This window comes from Tripterygium wilfordii, chromosome 22 (assembly GCF_013401445.1).
Source record: "Tripterygium wilfordii isolate XIE 37 chromosome 22, ASM1340144v1, whole genome shotgun sequence".
Taxonomy (NCBI): Eukaryota; Viridiplantae; Streptophyta; class Magnoliopsida; order Celastrales; family Celastraceae; genus Tripterygium; species Tripterygium wilfordii.
This window is the reverse complement of record NC_052253.1, coordinates 263,546-283,176: the sequence shown is the minus strand read 5'-3', so window position 1 is coordinate 283,176 and position 19,631 is coordinate 263,546. Positions and strand designations below refer to the sequence as shown.

The 19,631-nt window shown below is 39.0% G+C and overlaps 4 protein-coding genes across 5 annotated transcripts; all 4 read left to right on the top strand.

The window, feature by feature from the left end:
* Positions 1–989: 989 nt before the first annotated feature.
* LOC119991341 (proline-rich receptor-like protein kinase PERK3) lies at positions 990–6,632 on the top strand. 2 transcript variants are annotated; one of them, XR_005466213.1, is made up of 9 exons: positions 990–1,482; positions 2,325–2,765; positions 3,017–3,388; positions 4,085–4,312; positions 4,517–4,888; positions 5,036–5,279; positions 5,361–5,508; positions 5,613–6,215; positions 6,318–6,632. XR_005466213.1 is itself a non-coding variant. In XM_038837699.1 (8 exons), the coding sequence occupies exons 1-8, from the start codon at positions 1,455–1,457 to the stop codon at positions 5,988–5,990; spliced, it is 2,211 nt and encodes a 736-aa protein (XP_038693627.1). In that variant the 5' UTR covers positions 990–1,454; the 3' UTR covers positions 5,991–6,632. The 2 variants fall into 2 exon arrangements, 1 of the variants encoding a protein (XP_038693627.1); XM_038837699.1 differs by having other exon boundaries at positions 5,613–6,632.
* LOC119990859 (probable pectinesterase/pectinesterase inhibitor 34) lies at positions 6,504–7,777 on the top strand. The gene is made up of 3 exons (XM_038836986.1): positions 6,504–6,577; positions 6,843–6,882; positions 7,061–7,777. The coding sequence occupies exons 1-3, from the start codon at positions 6,504–6,506 to the stop codon at positions 7,775–7,777; spliced, it is 831 nt and encodes a 276-aa protein (XP_038692914.1).
* Positions 7,778–9,166: 1,389 nt separating this feature from the next.
* On the top strand, positions 9,167–15,187 carry LOC119992000. The gene is made up of 2 exons (XM_038838574.1): positions 9,167–10,062; positions 14,749–15,187. Exons 1-2 carry the CDS (start codon positions 9,475–9,477, stop codon positions 15,007–15,009), a joined length of 849 nt encoding a protein of 282 aa, XP_038694502.1. The 5' UTR covers positions 9,167–9,474; the 3' UTR covers positions 15,010–15,187.
* Positions 15,188–16,726: 1,539 nt separating this feature from the next.
* On the top strand, positions 16,727–19,388 carry LOC119992056 (DELLA protein RGL2-like). The gene is made up of 2 exons (XM_038838665.1): positions 16,727–17,857; positions 17,991–19,388. The coding sequence occupies exons 1-2, from the start codon at positions 17,482–17,484 to the stop codon at positions 19,343–19,345; spliced, it is 1,731 nt and encodes a 576-aa protein (XP_038694593.1). The 5' UTR covers positions 16,727–17,481; the 3' UTR covers positions 19,346–19,388.
* The last annotated feature ends 243 nt before the right edge of the window (positions 19,389–19,631 follow it).

Genomic DNA, 19,631 nt, shown 5'->3' with positions numbered 1-19,631 from the left:
AAGAAGCGACTACATTCCAAAGCATGGGTGGGTCGTCTTCCAAAGATTACGATGCCTTTGCTTTGTTGTCAAAGTGGACCATTCCATAAGTAGACTCGTCAAAGATTCATGGCTATGTTATGGAGGCACAACCCACTAGCATAATATTACTCATAGCCGTGCTATTTTAAAATGTGTCATGCTAATTAAGAGTTGAGTAGTCTCTCTTTTTTTTTTTTTTCCTTTTTTTCCTTTTATAGTCGATAACGACACTAATAAATTTGTCTTCTAGACAATTGATATAGATCTAAACTCAAATCGTAAGTCTCGCACACATAATATTATACCTGATGACATGATAAATTAAGTCAAAACCTAGTACATGACTATGAGGATATTACTACAAACGAGAATCGAACTCGAGACTTCCTGAGGAATGGACTAGTCTACATAACACACTTCATAATTCCCTACTCAACTGATGTTAGATGGAAGAATAACCGGTCAACTTCTTATAGGACCTTTATGCGTCACTATGCCTTATAAGGGTGTAAACAATCGATTATCGATTATTATTTCAATTATTTCGATTGATTATAAATAAATTTTTTAAAAAATAAGCAATTAGTCGACCTGTTTGACAATTAGTTCAATATATACGATTTTTTTAACACCCTTAATGCCTTATCCCACCGTGGGATTCCCACGATGAAAACAAATAAATACGTATTTTGTCATTGACAAGGTGTCGAATTATTTAGGGGATAACAAAATAAAAGTGTAGTTTGCTTAACACTCGCTCATTATTTTTTTTTAGAAAAACACCCACCCATTATTTGAATAGTGACTGGTGTCCCAATATATATATATGTATTTTTTGGGACTAGTGTCCTATATTTTATTTTAACGTCACCAAACGACGTCGGATTCTAAAGACTGAAGCGATATCATTTGAGTGCGCACGGGAGACCATGCGTCGGCTGTGCAGGGTACTATTGACGCGACGTCCGGCGTGCTTTTTAGCCGTTAATGTGCTGCTCTTTACCGTTAACGGCGCACGTTAAAACTTAAAAGCCCGTGCGTTTCTCTGCTTTTCTCACGCCAATCGGAAAGCAAAACCAGAACAAAACACGGGAAATAATAATAGAAGTAAATCTACAACCCATAACCAACGGCTTCTCCAGCGCTGATTACTGTGTGAAGCCGACGATATCTCCACCTCGAGACACAGAAGACTTCTATTCTGTAGCTTGAACTTGGCTTTAGTACTCAGATTCAACTAGGTTATGGCGGGGCGGGCTCTAAGTCACGGGTTCCAAGTTGCGAGTTTGGCGATGATGTCTCCGATCCTCCTTCATTGGACGTTGAAAATAAGTTGTCTCTGTAGCGTTGCTTCGTGCTTGTTATGATTTTTGTGAGTTTGATATCGCCGTTGATTTGTTGAAGACTCATAGATCTGAGGTGTCGGTGGATCAATGGCGTCGGTGTTTTCGGTTCCCGCCGGTATTGTAGTTTTTGTTCTTATTATTTTTACAGTTCGCCGACAGTTTAACGTTTTTTTTTATTTGTTTTGGAAATTTTGCGTTTGGTTGCTAAAATGGAAATAATTTTTAATTTAAACTTTCGCGCTCTTGTTGATTTAATGTTACAGTATAATTTTGCTTCCTTTTTTTCCCTTTGAAATTGAAGAATAAAATAGTTCAATACTCCATGAACATAGAGTAAAGAAAAGGTAGATACAACTCTGAGATTATGTTTTAGTGGAAGATGACAGTGATTAATTGTAAAGTATAAGCAGAGCATTTCCTTGGCACTACTATGGACAACTTTTTCTGGTGGCATTTAGAGTTGTTTGAGCTACGATTTTTGTGGATTGAGGATTAGGTATGTTGATCATAAGCAATGTGCATATCTAGCTTCCTGTTTGGTTGTGGAATCTCGAGGAAAAGAAGTATATGAAAAAGGTACGGAGTGATTTAGGTAAACAAATGATGTACAATTGCTTTAGTGTGTGTGTTTGTTTTGCATTCTAATTGCGAGATCTCAGATTCAAAAATCTCATTTCATTATCGTGGATGCAATCGTACACATTAGAAATCAGTGCTTTAGGTTGTTAGATTTGTAAAATTTAGTGGTATATGTTGATTGTAGTCATTGAGAGAGATTGAGACTAATAAACTTGTAGACACGTGCTTAGAGTGGATTGATTCACATGTTGTCTTTTAAGTGACAGATGAATTGCAAATTTTCAATACTGCAATTGGTATACTATCTCATGTCTAGGTGCAATTGGGTCGGCGGTCCTCTTGGTAGACTGAAAAACTTTTATTTGATACAAATTTCAGGGTCATTGCAAAGGTTCCATAGTGTTTTGCTCCAGGTTTTGGTCATTTCATTTTACATAATTTACACTACGGATGCCACTTTGGCTGATGATCTACCTGAAGCACAACTAGAATCTCCAACCAGAACACCTTTGGCTGCACCAGCTGTTCCTGTTCTTCCCATGCCAGCCAAATTGCCACCGCTACAAAGACGTCGACGGAAACATTTGTCTCCTCCTGGTGCACCAGCAGCTGCAATAGGACCAGCACAACCTCCTTTTGATGACCCACTGATAACTTCGGGTCATCCACCTAGGAGTTCACCGTTCTCAGAACCATCAATGAAGAGGAATGCTCTAGTCCCTCCAAGTGTTGGCTTGGTAAGTGTTGCCCCAACAAAGTCCGGTGGTGGTGCATTTGCTCCTGGTTTAGCTCAACCCCCATTATCTCCAAACGACTCCAGTAAGTTGTACTCTGATACGCTTCTCTTCTACTTTTGTCTATTTTTTTAGTCATTTACCTTCTATTGTGTTTCCGTCTTGTGTGGAAATTTGTCAATGAAATAGAAGTAAGATTATTCTTCAAAGTTGACCAAATTTGTACGGCAACTGCTTCAATTACTGCTGAGATTTTTCATAAAAACGTTGTAACTAACCAAACTTGTATGTACCTTGGACAAATATTGATTTCGGTAAAAATTCTTGTCACGGCAGATTGTTGCAAGCCAGTTATGGTGTTGAAACGAGGGAGTCATGGTTGCCACTGCGTGTATCCTGCAAAACTTGACCTTCTCCTTTTGAATGTCTCACAAACTCCTAATTGGAATATGTTTTTAGACGAATTAGCGTTCCAACTTAGTTTGCGAAATTCTCAAATAGAGCTGATAAACTTTTATGTTGTCGGCTTATCAAGTTTAAACATCTCAATGGATATTACACCACATACGGGAATCAGTTTCTCTGCCGTCTATGCATCCCAGATAAATTCTTCACTTGCCACACATAAAGTTCATTTTGATCCTTCACTGGTGGGCGATTACAAACTCCTCAATTTTACCTTGTTTGAACCTCCAGCACCTTCACCAGGTAATTTCCAAATGTTCCTCAATTCTTGGCGTTGACTGTGATTTGTCTCTTTGTACTGGTTTGGCTATCTCAATTATGTGAAGCTTTGATGATCCTATAGCTTTTTTTTTCCCATTTTATATGTTTTTCCTTGCATTTAGATAGGAATCATTTCAAGATGATTACAATATTTATCACCAGATTTTGTAGGGCATTCTTTCAGTTCCTTGTAATCAAAAAGTCATCTGTTATGCTATACAAACCTGAGCATACTTTTCTGTCATATGATATCCTTTAGTCATAGATCCACTTCTGCAGATAAAAGAGCCTTTACCCATAATCCGTGGTTACAATATTAAGAATAAGCAATATGGTTACATGTGATAATTGATAATTCTGCTTGTTGCAATTTCTGATTCCAGCCAAATGGAAATTTTATGACAATTAGTTGTTAAACATCACCCTTTCCTAGCCTGGGGAGGGGAGAGAGTTATGGAGAGGGAGAATTGTCTTTTAAACTTCATTTGACATGTTCCAATAAAACTACAGAACTATCAACTATGTGTTTTTTCTTTCAATTTACTTCAAAGCATCTTCTACTTGTAGGTAAAATACTGTAGTTTCTATTAAGTCTCTTCTTTGGCTTCAAATGTTATATCACTGGGAATTTCATGGATGTGAACCTTTGTATATTGACATTGCACAACTACTGTACAGCTCCTATTATTGCTTCATCTCCTGTGGGAGCTCCAATGCATCAATCATCAGCTTCTGCAACATTTAGTGAAGCAGACAAAGTGAAACATTCAAATTTGATTCTGCTTATTGGTATTGGCGCTGGTATATTGGTCATTGTCATTATATCTGTGCTAATAGTATGGTCATGTGCGTTCCATGAAGCGAAGCCTAAAAGCTCTCCAAAAGAGAACTCTCCGGAAGAAACTGGTACATACTTCACTTTGTCTGTTACTTGTTTAATTTCTTGTAAGTTGTAACAAGTCTCCCTCAAAAAAGGTTGCACAAGAATGAAATTGAGTTGACTTCACCCCCTGTAAAGTTTGCAAGTGGAATATATGAAAGTGGGGAAGGCATGTGAATTTTCATTCTCTTTCTTCCTTCATTTTTTCATCGTTTTTCTTCTGATTCCAGCAAAGCCAAAAACTACTGATGGAGGTCCAATAGGAGGATCTCTTCCTCACCCAACCAGTACACGGTTTTTAGCCTATGAAGAACTTAAAGCAGCTACAAATAACTTTGAATCTGCAAGCATACTTGGAGAGGGTGGGTTTGGTAGAGTTTTCAAGGGTGTCTTAAGTGATGGCACAGCTGTAGCAATTAAGAGGCTCACTAGTGGAGGGCAACAAGGTGATAAAGAGTTTTTGGTTGAAGTTGAGATGCTTAGCAGGTTGCATCACCGTAATCTTGTAAAACTTGTTGGCTACTATAGCACTCACGATTCTTCTCAAAACCTACTCTGTTATGAGCTTGTTCCTAATGGAAGCTTGGAGGCATGGCTACATGGTAATTTGCTTTCTTGAATGTTTATCAAATTCTTCCGACTGGAACTGATTTTTCAAAAAAGTGCTGATTTAATTGAAATGCATTGAATCTTATGTTTAAGTAAGTATGTAACATATTCATGTACATTTTGGCCCATTTTTGTCTTAGGTCCCCTGGGAGTAAACTGTCCTTTAGATTGGGATACCAGAATGATGATTGCACTTGATGCTGCTCGTGGACTTGCGTACCTTCATGAGGACTCACAACCCTCTGTTATACACAGAGATTTTAAAGCATCCAACATACTTCTTGAGAATAACTTCCACGCCAAAGTGGCTGATTTTGGCCTTGCCAAACAGGCTCCGGAGGGCAGAGCAAATTACTTGTCCACTCGTGTTATGGGTACATTTGGGTTAGTTTCGGTTGTTCCTCCAGCAAATTCTGTTGCATTTCTGCCTAAATCTGCTCTAAATGTCCTGGCACTGACTTATAGGTACGTCGCACCTGAGTATGCAATGACGGGACATCTATTGGTAAAAAGTGATGTTTACAGCTATGGAGTTGTCCTTCTTGAGTTGCTGACTGGTAGAAAGCCTGTGGATATGTCACAGCCATCTGGGCAGGAGAACCTTGTCACTTGGGTAAGTGGGCTCTGTCTGACAAATGTTAATGTATATGTTTATTATGTTTATTTTCAAATAATTATATTGAGCAAGGTAATAGGAATTGTTTATTTTGCTTTCAGACAAGACCGATTCTCAGGGACAAGGATCGACTTGAGGAACTTGCTGATCCAAAGCTTGGAGGGAAGTACCCAAAAGATGATTTTGTACGAGTGTGCACGATTGCAGCGGCTTGTGTTGCCCCTGAAGCAAGCCAACGTCCCACAATGGGTGAAGTGGTGCAGTCTCTCAAAATGGTCCAGCGTATCACAGAATATCAGGATTCAGTGTTAACCTCTTCCAATAATCGACCTAACCTAAGACAAACATCTACCACATTCGAGTCTGACGGGACATCTTCAATCTTCTCGTCTGGTCCTTATTCTGGTATGAGCACATTTGAAAATGACACCCTCTCCCGGACTGCAGTTTTCTCTGAAGATCTCCATGAAGGGAGATGACACTCCAAAAAAAAAAAGAAGGTTTTTACCAGCAGAACCTTTCCTTATCAGAAGCTTTTTTATGGTCCATAGTCTGATGTGATTACCCTTGAAAATGACACCCTCCCGAACTTCAGTTTCTCTGAAGATCTCCCTGCCTGGAGTCGACTCTTAAAAAAAATTAGTTTAACCACCAGAAGAACATTTTTCTATCAGAAGCCACTTATGGCCACACGACTTGCCAAGGTATGGAGTAGGTTCCGTTTTTATTTGTTTTTGAAATGGCATAGGGTTTCTAGTATTGATTGGTGGGAATTAGTGATGGGGACTTTTTCTAATGGCTTGTAGAGATCCACTGTGCAGTTTTCCTCTAGCCAGTGATTATTTCCTACATGTTCAAGGGAATTTTGTACATATTCCTTGTAGCTTGCTTGTTGGTTTCTCCATCATCCTACTTTTCAAATTCAGGTGATCTCTAGTTCCCTTCCCCTCCCTGGACTTTTATTGTTTTATTAAGCAAAAATTGTTAACGGTATGGACCTATCAACTTTGGGGTTCAACATCAACCATCAGTCCATCACTCATCAGGTGTATACAGGGTTGAATGTGTACATACCTAATCATAGTTGAGTTATCGTTCTAATTTTTTAGTTTAAAGTCAAATTTATTGATTCTGGAAGATCGTTTTCGTTCCCAGACTATTGAACAGTCTTATGAATCCCAATGTTTTTTTTTGTCTTCACTATCTCGATGTTGATATGTGGAGTTCACGATTTCACATGAATCACGTGAGACCATCTCAACATTTAGTTGAGACAAAAAAACATTGGGATCTTTAACTGCCTGATCTATTTTCAGTATTTGTTCTTTTAGAGAATCTGAGAAGGTGAATGCGCAAGAAACTAATTGTTGGGTATAAACAACCCATAACTTTTTTGACATTCCTAAATATGCACAAAACCAGTTGTTCAAAAATAAAACCACCCCCTATTTCCATGCATAGCTTCTTCCATCTAAGAGGTCTTTCTATTCTCTCTTATCACCTTTAAGCCTCTCCTTTTGCCTCTTCTCTTCAATTCTTCCTCCCAAAGAGAAGAGAGATGTCCACGGAGCACAAGAAGTCCTTCCTCTTGTTCCTCCTCATCACCCTCTCTTCTTTCTCCATCGATGCCATTTGCATCCCTCGCAACTCCACCTCTGCACCATCTCCAACACCCATCCCATCCTCATCGCCTGTGGAATCCCCGCAACCATTTCTTGATGCAACCAGTCCTTTCAAGATCCCACATGTTTCTTCACTGGTACCTCATGTCTCCGGCTTATTGCCTTCGTTGTCGGTGACAGTTGGCGCTGGTGTTCAGAAGATCTGTGACTCTACCTCATACCCGGTCGAATGCGTCGACTCCCTCCTCCCACACATCAGTGGAGAAGCCTCTTTGGATGTCATCTCTGCTGTCAAGTTTCAGATGGAAGCATTCAGCAAGGCAATCGAGCAAGCAATCGCTAATGCCACAAATTTGAAAGATCCTTCAACGGAGAAAATGATTGCCAACACCATTGATGCCTGCATTGAGAGTTATACAGATTCACAAGACTGTCTCAAGAAGGCATTGGAAGCCATTGCTGCTCATGACATTGGCACCTTGAACAGTGAGCTTAGCGCGGCTTTAACAGGGATTGTTACTTGCGATGATGGCTTTGAGGAGTTGCAAGTACCTGGATTGAAGTCACCGGTAGCGGAGATTGATCAGAAGCTGCAGAAGTTGGCAAGCAACTGCTTGGCCATTGGTAAACTCCTGCAATGGTAGAGATAGATGATACCTTACCTTAAGACGACGAGGGTATGATGAGTGAAAAACTCCATTAATTATGTAGATGTATCCATTTTCTATTATCAAATATATATCACACATATGTAAGGAAAAAAAAAAAGACTTTAACATGTCTTCTTAAATGTGCAAGAAAATAAGAAAATATGATAAAGAAACGAGATTATTAAATCTAAAATATGGATGTCGAAAAAGGAAGATACTTTCTTTGAATATAAACAAAGTCATGTTTCTGGATGCGAACCTCAAAAATAACCCTACATTGTTGGACTTATCATGGTAACAATGATGAGCTTAATTTTTTTGGATGGGCCATTTACCGTCGGTTGGAAGGAAGAAGTTTTGGTTGGGATGATGAATGACTTTTTGCAAATGCAAGAAATTGTAAGTTCAACTTTTACGCTATGTCGAATAGTTTCAAAATTATTATTTGCATGAGTTTTGACATGATATTTCTTGTCGTTTGCCTGGAACACGTTAGGTTAGCTGTCCGAGTTTAGAACTGGCCCAACTGATCTGTGGATATATTGGATGGGGAATTTTCGGTTAAAAAACAAAAAGAGGTCCATTGTTGTATCTACATGGTAAATGGATTATGGAAGTGCACGTTATTGTTTATGGAAATTACAGTGGGCCACCATGAACACCACGGGCCGGAAGGAGACTTGATCTGGCCCGTTAAAGGTGGAAGCTATCATGAGTTATTGGGCCCACTGTATCTTTATTGGGTCCATTTGTATAATTTTTAACGGATGTCCCCGAAGAGAGGGGCTCACTTGTATTTTAAACGATGACAATAATAATATATGCGAATATAGTTTGGTGGACGTGATGGAGGACAAGTAGTAGATCAATGAAATACGTTGACCATACAAGTAGATAATAGAAATTTGTATATTCGAAGAATTTCTGAAAATGTGTTCCATTGATCCATTGCATGAATGCTATTCGTGTATATTTTCTCCATTTGGGTAGTAGTCTAGTTGGCTGAGACCACACACCATTGAAAAACTTGGGAGGATGCGCGCAGACCTAACGACTCGAATTTAAGTTCATATATATCAAATTTTCGAATGGCAAAGGGCAAGCTTGTAAAACCTTGAAATTTTGATTGACTTGTTCATTATGTCAAATCGATTAATTACATTAATTATGGTAAAACTTCAATTTTAGATTAGCTCAAGCTTATATTTAAACAAAAAGACAAGTTGATGGTTGATCAGGCTTTTGAAGATGACGAGTCCTTATCTGGTTTGTAATTTGATGTAAGCATAAGAACAAACACAATTCCTTGACTAATCATCAAGTCATGATAGAAAATTCAACAACCCAATAACTTATTTATGTGTTGTTACAAGTCCAGGAAAATAAAATAACATCTTGTTAAAATCGCATATCAAATAAGAAACAACATAGAGTTGAAGTTTTCTTTGAGGATCATGGAACTTACATATAATGAAAGCAAATTTCATGCTATAGGCATAAGGCATGGAATAATAAAATTAAGTAGGTCTACTGAACTAATCAAACTATGTGGACGTGGTAGCCACTCTAGATTCCTTCTTCCTCCAACTTATATAGATATATGGTTCACCTATATATTTTATCTTCTAATCAACCATCAATATATACATATTCATCTTCACTAAAATTCATTTCTTCCTCGAAACCCAAAAATGGGTTGCCAAAATTGGCACCAAAAGCTTCAACAAAACCTCACAAGAATCTTCCATGTCCTCACAATCACTCTCCTGAGTCTCTTACTCCCTCTCTCATTCCTCCTCCTCGCCCGACTCTCCTGCGTCAACTACCTCCTCGCGGCCACCACCACCACCACCTCCAAACCCTCTTTCCTCTTCTCTATCATCCTCTACACCAACCCTGCTCTTCTCTACCTTCTTATCTCAATCATCACCATAACCACTCTCATTCATGGCTTGACAGGAAAACTCACAATTCACAAAGACTTCTCATCATCAAACGACGACCTCCATCAGAACTACCGACCGGGTTTATACACAGCATGGATTTTAATTTGTACATTACAAGTATGCGTCGGATTAGGCATTGAAGGGAGCATTGAAGCGGGGATCGATGGAACCAGCTTTGGTGTGGAGAGGAGTTTGATGAGTAGAATTGTGTTCTTCTTAGGATTGCATGAGACAATGATGTATTGGAGTAGAGTGGTAGTGAAGCCGGTGGTTGATGACGCTATTTATGGGGCGGGTGTTAAGGAGGAGAAATATTGGTGGGTGGGGAGAGTGGTTATGGGGATGTTAGGCTAACAATGGACACTCACAGAACAATAAACACCACAGAGCAATGAACACTATGGATCCAAGATCAACACAGATCTAGGGTTTCTTGTTTTTAGTGGTAGATAACTTCCTGTCTTACATCGAACAAAAGAAAGACTGAATACATATTCAGACAATATTACAAAGAGACCAAACTACCCTTGGCCATGAGGACAATCAAGTAAAAGCATAAATAACATTAAACTAACATAACCAAACTTAATTAGAACTAATGCAAGTCATTCAACACTCCCCCTGACTTGCAACTTTGGTACCACTCCAATAAGAGACCTTAAATAGCAGAACTTGTCCCTTGGCAAAGCCTTTGTGAGAATGTCAGCCCACTGCTCTTCACTCCTGCAGAAATTTAACTGGATAACCTTATCTTCAACAGCATCCCTCACAAACTGGTACCTGAGAGCAATGTGCTTAGTCAGATTATGATCAACAGGGTTCTTGGCAATGGCAATCGCAGATTTACTGTCACAAAAAATTTCTGTAGGGCCCTCTATCTTCACTCCTAAATCTGCCAGCACCTTCCTAAGCCACATTGTCTGAGCTGCTGCTTTAGAAGCAGCAACATACTCTGCTTCAGCTGAAGACAATGCAATACTCTTCTGTTTCCTTGAAGCCCAAGTGCAAACACCTGTGCCTAAATCAAAAAACATTCCACCAGTGCTCTTATAATCATACAAACTTCCACCCCAGTCACTGTCACAAAAACCTCTTAGCTTTATCTCCTTTCCACCTTCATACCATATGCCATAATTCAACGTGCCCTGCAAGTATCTCAGGACTCTTTTAGCAGTACCAAAATGAATCTGACTGGGATTCTGCATGTACCTGGACAACAGGCTCGCAGCAAACATTAAATCAGGTCTTGTGGTAGTAAGATACAGTAAACTCCCCACCAAGCTTCTGTAAGCACCAGCATCAACTTCTTCATCACTTTCTTTAGCACAAAATTTTGCAGTTGCTATCAGAGGCACAACTACAGAATTGCAATCCAGCAGATTATGCCTCTCAAGGACTTTCTTAGCATAACTTGTTTGAGAAATGAATATACCATTACTACACTGATCAACTTCAATTCCTAAAAAATACTTCAACATCCCCAAGTCATTCATCTCATAAGCCTCCATCATGTGAGTTTTGAAAATCTGAATCATCTCCTCATTGTCTCCTGTGATAATCAAATCATCAACATATATGGACACAACCAAAATTGACTTACCGTTCCTCTGAGTGTACAATGTCCCTTCATTTCTACTTTTCTGAAGACCTTTCCCCTTAAAGAACCTGTCTACCTCTGCATACCAAGCTCTTGGTGATTGCTTGAGCCCATAAAGAGCTTTCTTTAGTCTATACACTTTATCTTCTTTACCTGCCACCAAAAAACCTTCAGGTTGTGCTACATACACTTCCTCCTCTAGAGTGCCATTTAAAAAAGCAGATTTTACATCAAGTTGATGAATTTTCCATTTTCTTTGAGCTGCAACAGACAAAATAAGTCTCACTGTTTCAAGTCTAGCTACAGGAGCAAATGTCTCTTGAAAATCCACACCAGGCTTTTGTGAAAAACCTCTTGCAACAAGCCTAGCTTTGTATTTTTGAACACTTCCATTTGCATTTAACTTCACTTTATATATCCATTTCACTCCAACAATATCTCTACCAACTGGTCTAGAGACTAGCTCCCAAGTATTGTTCTTCACAATCATGTTAATTTCTTCCTGCATAGCTTGACACCACACAGGATCTGTCTTTGCTTCACTGAAATTCTCAGGCTCCACAACAGCTAAATTACAAGTTTCATACACATGTGCTAGACTTCTCATTCTTCTGGGAGCATCATCAGAATCAGTCTCACCATCACTATCAAACCCAGTATTCATTTGATCAGATTCACTTTCATCCCCACCATCAACTTCACTGTCACTTTCAGTATTCAATAGACCAGTGTCATTAAGAGCCTCAGTATTAAAATCTTGTTCTGTTGTTGGTATATCAATAGGAGTTGACACATCTCCCTCTACAGACAATGAAATACTACCAGCAGCTTTGGTCATATCATCAAAGTTCAGCTTAGAATCTTCATCAAAAATCACATCTCTACTAATGAGTAGCTTTAGTGTTTCAACATCCAGTATTCTGTAAGCCTTTGAGTTGCTACTATATCCAACAAAAATACATTTTCTACTCTTCTTATCCAGTTTTGATCTCTTCTCAGAAGGTATGTGAGCATAGCATAAGCTCCCAAAAACCCTAAGATGCCCCACAGAAGCTTTCCTTCCTGACCAAGCCTCTGAAGGAGTCATGTCAAGAACTGCCTTAGTTGGACATAAATTCAAAGTATACACAGCAGTGTTAACAGCTTCTGCCCAATACTCTTTTGGTATTTTCTTCTCAGCTAACATAGCCCTAGCCATCTCCATGATAGTCCTATTCTTCCTCTCTGCCACCCCATTCTGCTGAGGACTAAAACTAGCAGTAAGTTGCTTAGTAATCCCTTCATCTTGACAGAACTGCTCAAATCTATCAGATGTATACTCTCCTCCCCTGTCACTTCTGATTTTCTTGATTTGCCTTCCACTTTCTTTCTCCACAAGAGCCTTAAATCTCTGAAAAACAGAAAATGTCTCAGATTTCTCCTTCAAAAAATATACCCAGATCATCCTTGAAAAATCATCTATGAATGTCAGAAAATATCTGCAGTGATTTATGGATGGAACTTGCATTGGTCCACACAAATCTGTATGAATTAACTCTAGAATAGAAACTGCTCTCCAAGTCCCTTCCTTTGGAAATGATTTTCTGTGTTGCTTTCCCATAAGACAGCTTTCACAAACTCCTTCCAGCTCTGTGATACAGGGAAGATCCCTTACCATCTCTTTGTGATATAACATCTTAAGATCTGCACCATTTAAGTGACAGAATCTTCTGTGCCACAACTGAGTATTCACACTCTTTTCTGTATCAGTCTTAAATGCCACTAGCTCATCAGGTTTAAAATCCAGCATGAAATTTCTATGATCTTTCATAGGAACAAACATCATCTCCTTTTCTATATTCTCCCTATCATAAATCATACACCCACCATTTTGAAACAATAATTTATATCCATGCTCCATCATCTGCCCCACACTGAGCAAATTGTTTCTCAGAGCTGGAACATATAACACATCATTTATATACTTGACCCCCCTATTAGTTGCTATCTTCACTCTTCCTTTACCCTTTGATTCCACCACTTCACCATTCCCCAATCTGATTCTGGATGGAACACAAGTTTGAATACAGTCAAACAAAACTTCACTACCAGACATGTGGTTGCTGCAACCACTATCCAGGTACCAAACTGTTGTCTTAGATGCTAATGCAGATTCAGTTGCATAAAACAGATTTTCCTCCTGATCAGAGCTTACTTCAGCAAAATTAGCTTTACTTTCATTTTTAAAACGACAATATTTTTGAACATGACCAAACTTCTTACAGTGATGACACTGAGGTTTACCCTTATGCCAGCACTCATCAGCCAAATGGCCCACCCTTTTACATACATCACATAACTTTCCATTTCCAGAAGTAGTATCATTAAAACTACTTGAACTAGTACCTTTTTCAGGACCCTTCCAGTGAGTCTGCTTCCCCCGTTTTGATTCATCTTTAAAAGTAAGTTTGGCTTGAAAGGCTGACTCCATAGATTGAGTATGTTCTCCACGCCTCTGTCTTCTTTGTTCATGCGCTTCCAGGGAGCCAACTAGTTCCTCAGGTTTCAATACAGCTAAGTCTTTAGATTCCTCTATGGCAGCTACCACAACATCATACCTCTCAGGCAGGCTTATAAGCATTTTCTGAACTACTTTCTGATCAGGTAGTTCCTCACCTAATGTTCGCATCTGATTCACAACATCTACAACCTTATTGTAGAAGTCCTTCACAACTTCTTTCTCCTGCATCCGCAGATTCTCAAATTCACGCCTTAAATTTTGTAGCTTGATAACTATTGTGCGGCTATCTCCTTCAAATTCTTTAGCCAGAATATCCCAAGCCTCTTTTGCCTGAGAAGCTCTAATAATACGTGGAAAAATCGTGCCTCCAACACCATTTTGCAACCTGGACAACGCCTTTGCATTCGACATTCTGGTATTCTCAAGCTCTTTCTTTGCAGCAGTAGTCAGGGTGCTTTCATCCATGAACTCCTGGTACCCATGGGCCACAATATTCCATAATCCTTCCGACATCAGGAAAGTCTTCATCTTTACCTTCCAGGAGGTATAATCGTCGCCGGTGAACACGGGAATCAACGATCGGTCACTCGACGATGTCATGTCTTCACGATGAGTCACAGTCCAGGCCTACGTCCTGCTCCGATACCACTGTTAGGCTAACAATGGACACTCACATAACAATAAACACCACAGAGCAATGAACACTATGGATCCAAGATCAACACAGATCTAGGGTTTCTTGTTTTTAGTGGTAGATAACTTCCTGTCTTACATCGAACAAAAGAAAGACTGAATACATATTCAGACAATATTACAAAGAGACCAAACTACCCTTGGCCATGAGGACAATCAAGTAAAAGCATAAATAACATTAAACTAACATAACCAAACTTAATTAGAACTAATGCAAGTCATTCAACAGGGGATTGGGTTTGGGAGTTTGTGGTGGTGGAGGTTGAGGGATGAGGTTGAGTCAATGGTGGTTGTGCCGGAGGCGAAGAGGGAGTTGTTGATGGAGGTGGAGGTGGCGGATTTTATTGGGTGGTGGTTGTATTACTTGGTTGTGACAGTTGGGATGGTTAGGGTTGTTAAGGGTTTGATGTGGGTTGGTGTGGTTGTGCTTTGTAGGAGATTCAGAAGGAACTCCGGTGATGAAGAACAAGAGGAGGATGGCAAGGTCTAAACTGAAACTTCGACTTTCTTTTTTTATTTTTATTGTTTTTTTTAAAGAGTTGTTGTTTGGTCGATGACGACATTTGATCGCTTTTATTGGTTGTACAATAATTGTACTACCATTGTGATTTAACTAATTTTTTTTATGCTATTATTATTCGGTTGAAGAGTAAATGGTACAGAGAAAATCTACGATTCTAATTTATGGTTTGAGAGATAGACCACATCACATCATACTTTTATATTTTCATTTTTTAAATTTAATTAATTTTTTTTCTATCATTAAATATAAAATTTTAGACTCCAGAAAATTGTAGATCCCTAACTCCAATGTGAACTACCTAACAAATTGTCCTCTACGCTCTTCTAGCCTTAGTTGTTGGACCAAACTGTAAACGGACCGGGTGGGATTTCTCTTAGTTCTATCTCGGCCCATTCACTAAACGGGCTTTGAAATAGAGGTCCAGCCCATGGGCCTTATCTTAGGCCCGCCAAAGATAAGGCCCATATTAGGGAAGAGACTATGTAGATGTAAACAACACAATCCACGTTGTTGTTTTCTTTGATTCTAGAATCTATACTTCACCTTCCAGCTTTGAAAGGGATGTTCTGGTAATATTGCAACAAAACGAAAGAGTTATTGAAAAGTTTTGTATTAATACAGTTCTTTAATGATAAACAAAACAAGAGAATAAATCGTTGATGCTGTAGATGCCAAAAATGATATGGCCCTACACGGTCATATAATGACAAAACCAGTTGAACTATTTCGGTCCATGAACCTAGCCACCTTAGTTAGGCCCAATCTAAAAAGCCCATTTCGAATCCCATCTTGAGGCCCATATACGATCCATGCATCATTATTAAAGTAACATAACAGCTGTCTGGCACCAAAACTGTCACATTCTCTGACATCTGTCTGCAGGAATTATACAGTCTGTTCATTCCATTATGTCTACAGTGACTTCCCCTTAGTAAAGTGAAACCAAGTTTCAAGACATCTATGTGTTGGCGACCGTGTGTTGACACCGACACTGTTATGGCGTTGGCTCGTACTAGCGCCACTTCGTAAGCCGATGTTGCTGTAAAGCAGTTCTTATCACATCCAGCCTACCGCCGATATTTACGGTATGACAGGCTCACATCCATAGGTATGGCTTCTTTTCATATATGTATCTGTTCATTAAGTATTGCCTACAATTCTATCCATACTTTCATCAACACCTGTTTTCATCATTCCATATTGTTACTTTATCTTCCTTTTTGATATCTGTCAACCCTGACACAGCCGAAATAATAGACCTTTCATGTATTTCCTTTTGTACAAGTTGGTTCAATGAAACAAGTGGAATGTACACACAATTCTTGAGGTTGATCTTCGTTTTTCTATAAATACCCCCCTCGTCCATTGGTGGGGGAATCAAGCATTTTTACCTAGAAGAGACAATAAGAACATTTTGACCAACCCTTCACAAAAAATATACTCAGACAAAACACTAAAACCATAGCTGGTCTTCCATCTCCGGCAAGTACTAACTTGATCGTCGAAGCCTCCACGACCGACACCCTCCAAACCGGTTGAGGAGCTTTCACGGTTTACCTTGTTGTGAAATTTACAGGATTTGAAGCTGTAAACGGACCCCACAAGAAGAGACGTTGACCTTTCAACGATTGTAGAAATTTGCCCCTACAGATGCCAAATCTTAAATTTTAAAAAAAAAAATGTAATATCCAAATTATAAAGATATACATTGATTTGAAATTAAACATATCGTTATAACCAACAAAAATATCCAAATCAAACACCACCTAACATAGATTTCCAAGGGGAAAATTTTTTTGCACGTCTAAAGTATTTGTTTACATGGTACCCCCCACGAGCTCCCTGTTTCAGGGACGTCAAAAAAAAATTGAAATTTGCAATTCAAGCTGTCATTACAGCTTGTGTTTCCACGTCGATTCATCTAGCCCCCTAAATGGCTGCTTCTACTGTGTCTTTCATCATCAACACTTTGCAATTTGCATTGGTCGGCAAATCATGTCTCATTCTAATATTCTATCATGTATCCTTCTAAAGAATTCATCTCCCTTTGTCTACTCTTTTTTGGCTCTACGTCTCTTTGCAGATTCGATCGGACTGCATTATAAGATTTACAAAATTCCATGTCACCTTGGGTTCCAATTGCCCCCCTTACCTAAGATATATATATATATATATATATATACACCATACACGACAAGCATGCAAGAGGAGTCCTTATTCTGTTATTCCAATAAGCTTACTTCAAACGGATTAGTGCAGGCTACAGACTGTGATGGCAATATCAATAAATAACCATTAGTCACAATCCTCGCCGTACATATATTTTATTCTACTGACTCGTTGTTTACCTCCATGTCTAATATTAATACCTTGGAATGTTTGTTTTCTAGATAATTATATCTATATTTTGAGAGCAAATTAATTTTTTTACTTCCTCCTATGGCTGAGGCTAGTCATGATCTGTTCTCTCTCACACCATTTGATTTCACTATGGGAGTTCAAGGTGATCATAATCTTCCTTTTGACAAGTATGAGAAAGAGGCAATGAAAGGAAAACGAGATCTGTTTTTCGAAGATTTACCACAACAGGTTGATCATTCCATGTCATCTTCTGGTTATGGTGTTTTTAATCAAGAAAGTGGAGCCATGGAAGAACCCTTCCAATTCAGTCAACAAGTTCTAACTAGCCAAACAGCAAGTGATCATCAAGAACCCGAAAATGAAAGCACGCCTCCTCCGCCATATTCTCTATCAAGTCTAGAGCTCCTTAGAAACTACGGAAGTGGGGTCAAGAAGTTGAGGGGGAAAGAGTTCGGTAATTTTTTTTTCCCTGTTTATGCTAGTTTTCTCTAGACTTGTAATTGTTGATCAATTCTATTATTAGAATTAGAATTCATGTTCCTTGTTTCACTATACCAGAAATATGAATCTCTTATAGTTTATTTCAGCAAGTGGCAACACAAACAACAATGAAAATCATCAAAAAAAACCATCAACAGAAGAAATCATGAGAATAGCTGGAGCAAGGTACATACAGTTTTCCGATCAAATGTACGACGATTACTCCATGCTCATGCACCCTTTTGGGCATGCTCTATCAGGACTGTCTGACGAGGAAACAAGAGATGTGGAGCTAGCTCATCTTCTTCTAAATGCAGCAGAGAAGGTTGGTTCTCAAGAATTTGAACGAGCAAGCAGGCTGCTGTCTCGTTGTGAGTGGATTGCATCGCAGCAGGGCAATTCTGTGCAGAGAATTGTCCACCACTTCTCTGTTGCACTCCGGGAGAGAATCGACAGAGAGACAGGAACTTTCGCAAAAAAGTCATATTTGGTTCAGGAGAAAACACCATCAAATGATGGGTTGGATTACGAGTTGTCCATGTTAGAGCATCACCAAGCGATTCCTTTCAGTCAAGTAATGCAATTTACAGCAGTTCAATCCTTGATTGAAAATCTTGGATCTGCTAAAAAGATTCACTTGATTGATCTTGCAATTAGGAGTGGAGTTCATTGGACGGCATTTATGCAAGCACTTGGTGAACGTGAACAAATTCCACTCCAGCTACTTAAAATTACTGCAATCGGATCAATAGAGAAAAGTCATCAGATAGAAGAGATCGGGAAGAGACTCTCGAGCTTTGCAAAATCCATGAACTTACCATTCTCATTCAAGGTTGTCTATGTCCTAGACATGAACGACATCAGAGAAGAAATGTTCGAAATCAGATACGACGAAGCATTAGCAGTCCACTCCAAAATGTTTCTGAGGACATTAATTTCCAGGCCAAGTTGCTTGGAAAATCTAATGAGAGTGATAAAAAACCTGAATCCTTGTATAATGGTGATTCAGGAGGTCGAAGCCAACCACAATTCACCTTCATTCGTGAATCGTTATATTGAAGCCTTGTTCTTCTACAGTTCTTATTTCGATGCAGTCGAAACATGTATGGATCGGAGAAATGAGCACACGATCAGAATTGAAGAGATCTTATCCAGTGGAATTCGAAACATGGTCGCGATGGAGGGCAGTGAGAGACGTTCTCGAAACGTTAAATTGGAGGTGTGGAGGGCGTTCTTCGCTAGGTTTAAGATGATAGAGATAGGGTTTAGCGATTCGTCTCTATACCAGGCGAGCTTGGTCGCGAAGCAGTTTCCGTGTGGAAGATCGGTTAACCTTCACAACAACGGCAAGGGTTTGATTGTTGGGTGGAAAGGAACGCCATTGCACTCTGTTACATCTTGGAAGTTCGGTAGAGAGAGATGGAGGCCATTTTTTAATTATAATTTTCAAAATCCAAAATAGTTTATAGTTAGATATTTATTTTCTTCATTTATTTGTATCTATTCTCTTACAATAATGAATAAAATTTACAATGTTTTATAATAACTTTTAATATTACTAAACTAACTAGCTACCACCGTTCCAATTCCATCTCATCCCCATTCCACTAACTCTTCTTCACAAGATTTAATCTTTACACAGATTACTGAGGTGTTAATACATTAATATCTTGAAAAGAAAAAAAGAGTTAGATTTGATTTTAACAGTAATCATTATATATAGAGTCGTTACAATAATACCTCTATCA